This window comes from Opisthocomus hoazin, chromosome Z, assembly GCF_030867145.1.
Source record: "Opisthocomus hoazin isolate bOpiHoa1 chromosome Z, bOpiHoa1.hap1, whole genome shotgun sequence".
Lineage (NCBI taxonomy): Eukaryota > Metazoa > Chordata > Aves > Opisthocomiformes > Opisthocomidae > Opisthocomus > Opisthocomus hoazin.
Window position 1 is genome coordinate 49,571,530 of NC_134454.1, and position 13,432 is coordinate 49,584,961.

The 13,432-nt window shown below is 43.2% G+C and overlaps 1 protein-coding gene across 1 annotated transcript in view; it reads left to right on the forward strand.

Moving 5' to 3' along the window:
• The first annotated feature begins 511 nt into the window (after positions 1 to 511).
• The window catches only part of SLC28A3 (solute carrier family 28 member 3), a 42,665-nt gene continuing 29,744 nt past the window's right edge, over positions 512 to 13,432 (forward strand). Inside the window, exons 1-2 of the mRNA XM_009936459.2 lie at positions 512 to 568; positions 9,217 to 9,318. Of these exons, the coding sequence (XP_009934761.2) occupies positions 512 to 568; positions 9,217 to 9,318 (159 nt within the window). The remainder of the gene's footprint in view (positions 569 to 9,216; positions 9,319 to 13,432) is intronic.

Here is a 13,432-nt window from a genome sequence, read left to right on the forward strand (position 1 = left end):
TTTGGGAATTGTTCCTTTTCCCTTGTTTTCTCTTACTAGATGAAGCCCTTAACCACTTTGAAAACAGAGCCATGATAACATCACTGAAACAGTGACTTGAGAACACCTGTAAACACCACCAAAACTGTATTGACCTCTCAAAGATCTGGGCGGGGAAGATTTTCCCCCAGGCAAGCAAGGAAAGCCAGAAGTCGCGTAGAGTACACACATTAGCCTTTGGAATCACCCAGAGACACATCCACCTCTTGGGGCCCGCAGTAATCCTCCCTTCTTGTCTCAAGGAACATTAAATGCAGTCTCCCACGGTGGCCAAAAGGGGCTGTGCTAGGAGAGCGAGAAGGTGGAGCTACCATTGAGCAAGAGCAATCTGAGAGTGCCTCCAGTTAACACTACTTCAGAAGATACTCACCGACCCTGCTGACCGACGAGGCAACACAGACCAGGTGCTGTTGCCCTGTGCTACAAGGAGCTTTCAACACTCACCCAAAGCTCTCCTGCCCATGCAAGGCACATGGAGCTGAAGGAGACCACCTGTGATCACTCAGGAGTGCACAATTTCGCCTTCCAGGTAAGCATGGTTTGCTTTGCTTTGTGGTGAAGAGGAAGGACTTAGAAACAATGAAAAATGCTTATTTTGGTCCCTGAACAAAGAAAAAGCAATATCAGCTCTCTGCTTGCAGTTATTTTATGATACCCCACATGTTTTGCACTGATACGCTGCCAAAGTACAAGAGTCTGGTGTAAAAAGCTGGAGCACAATGGACACATTCAGGAGTAGGCTCTGCTTATTGCCTTCATATGCTGCCTGGTATACTGCTATCTTTGAAAAGTGTCCTGACTCAGTAGTAGTTTATAGGCTGACGGGTCTCACAACTAGCTCATCCAGCTCAGTCAGGTGCTGCTTTTTCCTGAGAATAGGTAATTCACAGTTCTGTTGAAGAGGAGGTCATCATTATTCAGAAGACACATAATCTCATCAAAGCAGTGGATAGGAATCACATGAGAAAAAAAATCATGTCACCACACTGGGGCATATCTTCTTTCTTCCATGCATAAAATACGTGCGATTGTCTTGTTCTGCTCCCAAGAAGAGCACAGAGAGGAGGGAAGGAGCCAACCCAGAAGGTTCTGCGCATTGTGCGCATAAGGTAATGTTAACAGCCATTTTAAAAATGCAGATTTCAAAAGTGGAAGCACCAAAAAAGCTGTTAACTAGTTAGTTATCGTTTCTCAGGACCCATCATCCTTATGCTTTCACAGTAATTAGAACAGGGACAAACAGAAACTTGCAAACCAACAGCCAGGCCGGTTCATTGTACTTGTTGCTGAAGGTAAAACTGGTCCGGGAGAGGCAGTGGCTCTAACGAGTGCTGTGTTAGCAAAGTACCCCTTGCTCTCCTCCTGCCGTCTCTGATCCTTACGCTGCCCCCGAGCTCAGCTAGCAGGAATGGTAGCACGTAGTGGGTGTGAGTGTCAGCCGACGCTGTCCAAACAACACAGAAAGGTCTTTGTAGGTGTTAAGCATGTGGAATATCATGCAACACCAGTGCCATCCAAACACTCTGTATATTTATTCATTGGACTATAGAAACAGAAAAGCAATAGATTAATTTGAGGATCTGCCGGTTGGGGAATATTTGTGGAGCATAAGGGAGTTAGGGTCAAGTACCTACTCCAGTCAATAGCTAGTAATTCACACTAAGTGGGACAGCTTCAAGGGGAGACAGATAACTCTCTTAAAACATGATAGCCCAGTTGTTAGGGCATTCTCTTGAGTAATCAGAGCACCTCAACGCATCTGTGCTTCAGAGCAGATAGATGAGCAATTTGAACCTGGGTCTCCCTCAGTTCAAGTGAATGAGGTAAGAGAGCACTTCATCCTGGCTGCATTTTCACAGAAAATGTGCACTTAAGATAGTGCAGTCAGCTTCCAAAGTCTGTGATTACAAACTCATGAAGGAGAGAACTCCCTCCCTAACTGCGGAAGCTGGGTGCCCAACACTTGTGAATGATCTAAGCTGAAAAACACTTCTTTCCTCAGCTGTCTCCGTGGAGCACAGTACAGCGACTTGGGTTAATTCTCTGCATAACACAGCTAGCTCACCTGGATAACATGCAGGGAACCCAGGTTCTTCCTTTCCTGGCCATTGCAGAGGTTTGCAAGAGCCTACAAATCCCCTCTGATTTAAATAATTCAAACGCCACATCCCAGAGACTGTCCAACTGTGAAGCCTGGGTCCTGAGTCAGGTTTTCTGGTTACTTTTGTTTTTCCTGGAACACCAGACAGTGTTCACATTTACATTTACACTGTCTATCTCTGACTCAACATATGTCACTCCCTAGAGAAAACAAGATACAGAAGGAAACAGGTAAACTTCTGCATATAGAAAAATAAATCACATCACAGTAGAAGCTGCTGAGAAGAAAATAATCTCGTTTCCTATTTTCTTGTATTTGAGCTTTTCTCGCACAAAGAGTGAATAGTTCTCTTCCTCCAAGATACAGTTTCTTCTAGTCTCAAGCACTGAGTGTCTTCCCTAAATCGCAAAATAAAAAACTGTTCTGGAAAGGGATCAATTTAAGCCTTTTTAAGTAGTACCATCGGATGGAGTTGAGCCATTCAATGATTAACACGTGAAGGGATAGGAAAAAGAAGACAGGGACAAAGTAAACCCAGGTTAGGTATTTTATTTTATAAAGTAAATTAATTAAGAAAACAGCTCTCAACATAATACAAAGGAGCTCAAGGCTAACAAGTGATGGATGAAGGATATATCAGAGCTTTATTATGTCAGGAATGAGAGGCGTTGTGCCTTCTTTTGTGAAGGTACTCTAACAGGATGAAAAGGTTGTAATACAGAGTAACTGGTCATACAAATGGTCAAAAGGGGATAACTATTTGAGCTCTTCTCAATTTCATATTGGCTGTTGATACTAAAACACATACATCCTTCTGTACTGTGATAGGATTTTCACTGAATCACAGAAGCATTAAACTTTTCAAGCTGTAGTAGACCCTCAGAAATCACTTAACCAATGTTAACTTTCAGAGAGAGCATGCACCCATGTAGCATAAACTATTACCACCATCAGTTACGTTTTAAATAATGCATTATCCTGCAAAATAGCAGCTACTTCTTTTGTATACTACACAGATTCTACTTGAGCTGTTTATAGGCATAGCAGCAAAAAATGCAGGTCCTGCTTTATTGCCTTGTGATAATGCCAGTACCTGGGAGACCCAGAAGCAACTTCTTACCTCATTAACAGTACAAAACTGTCTCAAAAGGAAGCAGACAACAAAACCCTAATATACAGCTCTGCTGTGTCTCTCATTCTCTCTCTCTCTTTGGTATTAGGGACATCTCGGTTACTAACAGCCATTTGGGTGTATTACAATGAGTAAGCCTCTTGTATTGGTTTTAAGAAGATACATAGCTTTGCCCACACTGCTAGTCTTCCCGAGCATGCTCCTACCCTTCAGTGGAACATATCCTTAATAAAACCCCAATGTAGTTGTTAAGACCTACATGCTGAAGTTAACTGCTTTGGATATTACCTAGTAGCTAGAATCAACAGATTGCTGCACTGTTTATACCAAGACATTCAGGTTTTTAGTATTTTTTTTCCTCTTAAATATGTAATTCAATTTAAGGAACCTAAATCATTATCATAATAGTCTCATCGCTTTTCAGAAGATTGTCCATGGTAAGTGTCTGCATGCCAATGTAATACATTCTGTATCTTTATCTACAATAATGTAATACATAATATATAGACACTCTACTGTGTCTCTTGCATTCAGTATGGTTAACTTCTCTCTCATGGCACTGGCTGGAGGATCGCTACAGTTGCCCACAGAACTTTCTGCTCAGAAACCTTGAAACACCAACAGTATAATCCTAAAACTGAGACCAGATTTACCTAGCTTGTGTTTAGCCCTCATTTAAGAGGCAAAGGTTTTACCTGATCAGTCCTGATGATTCAGATCTCTGCTAATCATGACATTAAAGAACAAGTCACACTTATTCCTCAGTGATTGATGAGAGCTGGCTCATAAAAAGGAATGGTAGGTGGAATGAAAAAAATCCTTGACTTTTAAAAGGAGCTCAGAGGTAAATGCAAAATAAATACAATGCAAAGGGAAGATAACAGCTAATAAATATTTATTGTTCACTGGTGTCGTATTGTCAGCCTTATGATGCATTGAGCAGTCGGTGCTGTTTCTGTAGCAGAGTACACCATGCTCTTAGGAAGCTGATTTGAGGAAGGATCTCCTTTAAAATTCTGCCTTTTACTCGTGCTACGTAAGGACATTGTTGCTGTCATAATATATGCAGCTTTTGTACTCCATTTCATTCAAACAAACTTGTAACATGTCCTAAAAAATGTCTTTTTGTTCTGTGTTTATTGTCATTCCCCTCAGCTTCCTAGATACTCTTGTCTCGTTTGTTAATTAAGACTACAGGCGCTATTAAGCATTTACATTTCATGGGCATTGTTGTTGTAATTTCCCTTGGAAATTATGAAGGCATTGCACTGCATAACTCCATCAGATCCAGACAGGAAATTAAGCAGTCCTCTTCCACATTTTCAAGACTTGCTTTCCAAAGCCATGCTTGTTTAAAAAAAAAAATTCAACCATGACATACTATCCCATCTCTTACAGGAAACAGTGAAAGTTAGTCATACTTTCAGGCTCTTTTCTTTTCATGCTAAGTAAATATTCTTTGTAAAAACATTTTTAAGATTCTTGCTCTTGCCATCCTCATTGTGTTCCTGCTTACCATCAGCAGATGTTTTGAATGCCGTAATTGCAGGGGTCGTGCACCTTGTTACCTTCTCAGGAATGTGCCAATATTTTTTTCCTGCTTTGGTTTTTCTGGATTTTGCTTTCTGCCTCTCATACATTTTACTGGCACCGAGAGCAAATGGATTTCCCGTTTCTTTTTTTATGGCCAGCTTGTGTCAGTCTTATCATTTTAACCTGTTTATCCAGCATTTCAGGATACTATCCAAATATCCTACTCAAGACTGACAACTTAAGCCTTTAAAGAAAACACTAATGTACTCAGAGGTGGGTAAGCTGAAGTTACAACCCATTTCAAAACACCTCATGAAGATTTAGCCAGCTGAATTCAAATCTAGCACTATGTGTTTCCTATCTGCTGTCTCTACAGTTCTTTTACTATACTTTAACACATGGATAATGAACAATCATCCCTCCTGCCCTGTATATTGAATTTTTTCATTTGACAGGAATTTATGAATGCTGTGATGATTGATTGAAAAAATTCTTCCTCAATATTAAAAATACATTTTAACTTCTTCTGAATCAGGACACTCTGGCTAGAAAAAGGTAATACACGGAAGGACAACTTAGATGAATGGTTACACTGAATATTAAAAGAACAGCAAAGTTTTGAACTGTAACTCTGATGGCTTTGTTCCTGCTGACTGGATGCAATCTGAAAACCAATGAAATCCAACATGCTAACTTAAAACATTTGCTTTTGAAGCATCTGTTTTCCACTGACTTCCATAGGTACCGTAATTCTAATCTCCAAAGCTAATGTAATGGCCAACCCCTAAACCATAAACAGTTTAAGCAGCTGCCTGGATGCTCTGGTAGCCAATCTGTTTTAATCACTAACTGGCAGAGATGGAAAACCATCTACTGTAGAGTGCAACTCTAGAGAATCAATTCCTAGATGATCTTTAAGATCCCTTCCAACTCAAACCACTTTGTGATTCTCTAATTCTGTGTGCTGTTGTTAAAAGCACAACTGACAGAAGTTAGCGCTTTTTGCAAAACCAATCCTCCCTTGTAAGGCAGGGAGGAGATAGAAGGTCAAAGAATGTGGTTATGCAAAAAGACTTGGCAAGTGAACTGCTCATCTAGAGGGAACTAAACAAACGTTGAAAAAACACTTACTTACAAGTAGAAGATAGCTCCAAGTCCTTGCCTTTTAATCAAATATATTTTCAAGCAGAAAATTCCAGTCAGTAGAAGTACAGCAGAGTGTGAAAACAGAAGTGCAACTGCATAACCCTATTTATATTGTCAACACTCAAAATAGAGGGATAAATTCTGTAATCCTTCAAGTGTGGCACATGGGTCGGGGCAATCCCAAGCACAAATACAGGCTGAGTGGAGAATGGATTGAGAGCAGCCAGCCAAGAAGGACTTGTGGGTACTGGTGGACGAAAAGCTGGACATGACCCAGCAGTGTGCATTCGCAGCTCAGAAGGCCAGCCATACCCTGGGCTGCATCACAAGCAGTGTGGCCAGCAGGTCGAGGGAGGGGATTCTGCCCCACTGCTCCACTCTGATGAGAGCCCACCTGGAGTCCTGCATCCAGCTCTGGAGCCCTCAGCACAGGAAAGACACAGACCTGTTGGAGTGGGTCCAGAGGAGGGCCACAAAAATGGTCAGAGGGATGGAGCACCTGTCTACAAGGAAAGGCTGAAAGAGTTGGCATTGTTCAGCCAGGAGAAGGGAATGCTCTGGGGAGACCTTATAGCAGCCTTCCAGTACCTGAAGGAGACCTACAAAAAAGCTGGAGAGGGACGTATTTCTTCCCTCTGAGGGTGACAGAGCCCTGGAACAGGCTGCCCAGGGAGGTGGTGGAGTCTCCTTCTCTGGAGATATTCAAGACCCGCCTGGACAAGGTCCTCTTCAGCCTACTGTAGGTAACCCTGCTTTGGCAGGAGGGTTGGACTAGATGACCCACAGAGGTCCCTTCCAACCCCTACCATTCTGTGATTCTGTATCATAAGGGCATGGAGCGATAGGGCAAGGCGTAATGTCTTTAAACTGAAAGAGGGTGGATTTAGATTCAATATAAGGAAGAAATTCTTTACTATGAGGGTGGTGAGGCACGGGAACAGGTTGCCCAGAGAAGTTGTAGATACCCTGTCTCGGTGGAAGTGTCCAAGGCCAGGTTGGATGAGGCTTTGAGCAAGCTGGTGTGGTGGAAGGTGTCTCTGCCCATGGCAGGGGGGTTGGAACTAGGTGATTGTTAAGGTCCCTTCTAACCCAAACCATTCTACAATTTTAAAGGGAAAACAATTTTCCCACCCAGGCTTCTCTAATTTGGTTTTAACTTCCTGCTTCCTTATGTCACCACAGATTGAGCAGGTTCAGAAGTGACTCGGCATGTTGCCTGATCTGGACTGTGCTCATAGCATGGTTGTGCTGGCTATAGACCCTAAGGCTTGAACTCCCATTTTCTGTTGCAATGTTTTGGTCTGCAGACATTTCCAGGGAGGTGAAAGAGGTTACTGAGCAAATGAGATAGGAGATTTTCTGCCTGCTTTCCTGCCCATGCTGAGTGCTGAGGTAGCAATCTGCAACAGCAGGTGATAAGCAGACAGACTGACATTTTGGTGAGGAGTTCCTTCAGCAAACTCAGTCTCTAAGCAAACAGGAAAAAGGAATAGGCAGGTTTTGTCACTTGAATATCGCTTTTCTTATGAGAAATTAAGAATTCTTTTTCTTGATGGAGTAGAGTTAAATAACGTGTTTTCACGGAACTAAATAAAAAAATTGTATAAAGGGGAGGATAGAGATTGTACTTGAAGAATCAGCTGTGAAATATATGAATATTACTCAGCTTTATGGCACTCATTCAAAGTCTGTTGTAGTCAACAGAAGTAGTCTTTTACTGAAGTAAACTTGTTATCAACAGTAATTTAACAGTTTCTGCTGAATTTGGAATATGCCAGAAATGTGGTATGATCAGTTGAAATGAGTGCTTTTTATGCTAGCATAAAATAACATAGATCTATCATTTTGCAGTGTGGGCTCTAAATTTAGAGTTCCAGCAATCATGTGATGCTCTTACTAGTTTTCTGTTACATTACTCATACATACATATATTTTAATTACTCTATAACTGAAACTCTTATGTAATTGTTGCAGTTGAGCAGTGGGTTGGGCAAAGTGACTTCTAGAAGTTCCTTCCAACGCAAATTATTCTGTGCTCTGTTGCTTGTAGATAGCAACTCACATGGCTACTGTTTTTCGTATTAGCTTACAAAAGTCTTAAGAAATCTCTACTTCTTCTTGCTCTGCATAAAGCATAGAGATCTTCAAAGGGACTATTACGCGGGGGGGCTGGGGGCATCAGTGACAGAACTGTACCACTCCAACATCACTATGCTGTGTTGTATGGTATTTTTAATATACTATGTCTCAATGTTACAGTTAAGCACTTATTGTGATACTTTTTTATTTGCACTCTGTGGAGTGTTCAGTGGCTGAACTGCAGGGGGCAGTTATGGCAAACTCCTAAGACAGCATGGTTAGAAGGCAAAGAAGTAACAGAGGTGCTTTTTGAAAAAGTAATACCTCCCTCCTAATGAAATGCAAAGATACTCTCCTCTTAGAAGGAACAGAACTGATATATTTGCATCTGCTTTATCAGGCAATAACGCACAGTGAAATGACCATACTGTAACTGCTGCTGTAAGAAACCGCTGAAATATAAAACATTTATATCAATTGTGGATATAAGTTATCTGACATTTCGCTTAAGCAGCTTTCTTACAAAACCAAAATAAGAACCAGCACTTCGATCATTAAAAAGAAACAATGTACCCTTCAAAACATTAAGAAACAAGAAAACTCAGCTTCAGAATAAAAACTTTTTCAGAAGTAGAAATAATGGAGCTGGTTATGGCTGGCTGCAGCTCTCAGTACACTCTGATAAAAAGTATACCAGAGAGAATTAAAGCACTAAAGCTAGCTGCTCTCTTTAAAAATACTCTGAGTGGTTTATTCCAAGAGCAATAGAAGTACGTATTTTTAAAAAACATGCATTTATTGCATATGCATTACCAGATGAAGTGAAGGTCTTAATAATCTGGGGAAGGCCCAAATTGGCCATTTTGCCCTTGGTGAGGAGAAGGGCCAGCCCTTTGTAAACTTGTTGAACCAGTCCTGAAGGAAAGGGCAGCACTGGGAGGACAGGTGAGTTTGGGTCAGGAAAACAGCAGATTCACTTAGTCAAGCATCATCCATGACCAATGCAGCTTTGTGTAATAGTGTGGGGACTTGAACACCCGAGCTCTGTACACTGAGTTTCAGGCTCCTAGGAAAGTAAAACATGAAAACACAGGCGTCAGAGTACGAATCAGTTATTACCGCACATGAGAAAGGCTTTCAGTTTTTGATTTGAACTGATATAATTTCTGGTCTTGTCATGCTCCAGAATGACAGTGAAGGTGTGGAGGTTATAAATCCAAAAGGTCTAGGAGACAATTCACAGAGAATCAAGATTTCACAAAATAAGAAAACTGCACGTACTAATCAGGTATGGTTTTTTCTTTATTTTTTTCTTTTGAATAACCTTATGTAAATTCATAAACCTCAAATTCAGTGTCAGTAATTGGCTGTGATAATACATCCAAGACAGATATTTTAACAAAACCTGAATTTGATTTAAAATTCATAAACTGACAGGGAGGAGAGTTCTGTTCTCAGAAACACGTGAAGGAAAAAACACATAAAATTGACAGATTGTGTAGGATTCAGAAAAATGTTTTCTAATGTCATAATGGCTTCATGCAAGACACAAAAGAGACATCAGAAATGGTGATTAGAGGGAATATTATGGACCAGGAGTTGATATAGAAGCATTTTCTCCTGAGAAGTTGGAAAAAGAGAAGATGGAAACATTGGGTTTAGTGATGCAATATTTCAGTCAGACAGGGCATACATATTAAATACTAATCCAAAATAGGGGAAATTTCAGACAAACACAGACTGGAGGCAAGAGCTCTGACATACAACTGGCCAGAAAAAGAAGAAGAGACTACAATACAGATGACTTCGTAAAGACAGATAACATCCATTTTGACTTCTTTTGACTGTATGTTTGTTTAAGCCCACTTAGTGAGTAGCTCACTATGAAGACGTGAGTCAGGTTAAAAAAAACAGGTATTTTGCTAGTGTCTTGTATTAATATTTTTACATCCATAGTCCAGGAATTATCTGCTATTCTGAAAGTTTGATTAAAAACTTCTAGTACTTTCCTGTGTCATAATCATACCTACTTACTGAATTTGGTGATGGTACTTGAAGCAGCACATAAGCAATAGAGGTTTCCTGATGCTGCAAATATTCTTTTCTATATTCTAGTGTTTTTTGGACAAGATCAGAGACAGCAAAGGCATGCTGCCAAAGAGATGCCTCTGCTTCAAAAGTTGAAATAATTCCAGGTTTACAGTGATGGAAAGGATCATTCAAACTGTTCTGACATGCGCTAGACCAGGATCTGAGATCCTAAGAGTGGAAGGTGGTAGACAGTGCCTATACCTTCTTCAACAAAGCCAGCAAAAAGGAAAATGTCAAAACAGAAAGAATAAAAGGACTTTCAGAACTGATTGAAACTGTTGAAAAATGGAAAAAAGTAGTGGAAGTCAAAAAAAGCTTGATTTTAGTCGATGAAACCCATTTCCCACTCAGAAGGTTCATCTGAAAGCATTCAGCCACTACTTTGTGCAAGTGTATTAGAGATATGTATGCGCACACCAACACTTTGTCAGTAATACTGTGACTGAGGCAGAAGAGCTTATTTTGACGTTCTGCAGAGCATGGAGTTTGCTGTGCCCCTGCTGGCAAGAGCCCATGCACTCCACGCAGCCCTTGGGTTAGCCTCAGCAAGGGCTGGCACCCCCCAGGAGCCAGATCTCATATCATGTTTGGCCAAGAAGAAAAGGGGTTTGGATCCTCTCTTTTCCTTGTGCATCTGCACAGAGTTAGACACAAAGTGATCTTTGATTTCAGCTTTTCTTAACACCTTTTAACGTAGATGTAGGAAAGAATATATGACAATAAAATGGTGATGTAATAACATTGTGAGCGTATTTAAATACATTGTAGACAATGTGATTTGATGCTTTTTATATTGAAACTCAAATAAAAATAGGTTATATTCTCAAGACAAACTATATTTCACAAATTCAAAGAAGCAGAGCCCAGGCTGTGAGTGATCCAGGGGAGCTTCTGGCCTGCGGAAGATGCTGTGGCATGGGGGGAAGCAACGGGTGAGCATGATCTGGCCTAGGCAGCAAGTGAAGCAGGGGCACTGGGGATGGTGGTGGGAATGGAGGCAGGAGGAGTGGGACATGGGCTTCGAGCTGGGACCAGGAGAGAGGTCATGGTGCCAGGGGGAGCGCAGCTGCCTGCAAATGTGGAAGCATGGCTCATCGACCCAGAGGCCTGGGCTCTCCTGATTTATAATGCAGGTTCAAAAATCTGTGAGAAGCCCTGGCATGCAATATAAGCCAAATTTAGTGCCAGGAATAAATGATATTTCAATACTGTCATCACTCGGTGTCCCTCAGGTGAGAAGCCCACCTCCTACAGCTTCCGGGAAGTGTGCTCCCAGTTACCAAAAATAATAGCAACTTAGTGGGCAGCAGCATCTGCATTTTTCAGGTTTGCTTTGTTTCACAGTCTAGACCAAAGACAGAAAAAGACTGATCTCAGCAAAAATGTGGCCGTAAGGTACAGTGCAGCTCCACAGAGCCACACAACCCCCACCCCCACCCCCCCCTCCAAAAACTGCAATCAAGAGGACTCGGAGACTACTGTCCTTGTCACATTGAGCTGTCTCCTAGGGGAATGAATAGCAGCTTCTACGTACACGCTCCTCCGCACCATTTTAATTACTGGTCATATGTTAATTTTACCTTTGAGCTGGTGCAAGTCTCTTGACAGAAACTAGCTGAAGTCTTTCCAGGACTTTCAGCAGCATCCATGGCTGGAAAGGCAGACCGAAGGCAGGGGCCGGGGCAAGGTCTGTGGTGGGCCTTGCCTCACACCGCAGCTTGGGGAATGCAGTTAGCACAGATAATAGCGACACAGAAAGAAAAGGTAAACTCACCCGCAGCCTGCCACCGCTCCAAGCTGGCTGGTCACGGTGGGCCGACTCCTCGTGAGAGGGTATGACACAACCACCAGCTCAGGAAGGCGTTGTCTGCCGTCACCATGGTGCTGGCAACCGGTCGTTGCGCTGACACAGCGTCACAACGAGGAGGCCGCGCGCGGTGCAAGGGCCCAGAGCATTTGCGCTGCTGCTTTTGAAGGCAACGGACGCCTGCTGTGGCTCGCTGGCGCCACCATGGACCCCGCCACGTATCTGAAGGTACGTGCCCGTGGGACAGGCACTTTCCCTAGGCCCCTCCTGAGCGGGCCGGGGGGAATAATCGCGGGGTGGGCACGGCAGCCCCCACGGCTGCGCTGCTGGGCACCTTTGGAGGGCTGGCTCCCAGCCGTCTCAACCACTGTCCTTGAACATGGCGGAGGTCAGACTGTGGTTGTTCAGAAGCTTTAACGCAGCCGGGCACACATAGATTCAGGTAGCAAAAAGTGCGTTCCTAGGGAAAATCCGCTGTCTGGCCAAATTTCAAGTTTCTGCTACAAAGCCTGTGGACGCTACCTCTCTTTAAAGGATTATTACCTGTTACCTTTCCTTGGCAGCTTTTCTTAGGAATAAATTTGTTGGCTTAGTTAAATTTTTAAAATGATAATCGTCCCCCTCAGAATCACAGAATCACAGAATGGTAGGGGTTGGAAGGGACCTCTGTGGGTCATCTAGTCCAACCCCCCTGCCGAAGCAGGGTCACCTACAGCAGGCTGCACAGGACCTTGTCCAGGCGGGTCTTGAATATCTCCAGAGAAGGAGACTCCACCACCTCCCTGGGCAGCCTGTTCCAGTGCTCCGTCACCCTCAGAGGGAAGAAGTTCTTCCTCATGTTCAGACGGAACTTCCTGTGCTTCAGTTTGTGCCCGTTGCCCCTTGTCCTGTCACTGGGCACCACTGAAAAGAGTTTGGTCCCATCCTCCTGACACCCACCCTTCAGATATTTATAGGCATTTATTAGGTCCCCTCACAGCCTTCTCTTCTTCAGGTTAAACAAGCCCAGCTCCCTCAGCCTCTCCTCGTAGGAGAGATGTTCCAGTCCCCTCACCATCCTCGTAGCCCTCCGCTGGAGTCTCTTCAGTAGCTCCTCATCTTTCTTGAAGTGGGGAGCCCAGAACTGGACACAGTACTCCAGATGGGGCCTCACTAGGGCAGTGTAGAGGGGAAGGAGAACCTCCCTCGACCTGCTGGCCACACTCCTTCTAATGCACCCCAGGATGCCATTGGCCTTCTTGGCAGCCAGGACACACTGCTGGCTCATGGTCAACCTGTCGTCCACCAGGCCACCCAGGTCCCTCTCCACAGAGCTGCTCTCCAGCAGGTCTGCCCCAAGCCTGTACTGATGCATCAATTTAACCGTTCTCTGTACATAATATTTCCACCATACTAAAGTTCTGCAAAGAGAGAAGGGACAAAAACAGGGGGTCATCAACAGGAGGTGGTGGGCAAGCTGGCCAAATAGCAGCTTTACCATCCCTACATGCAGCTCTCACTCTTC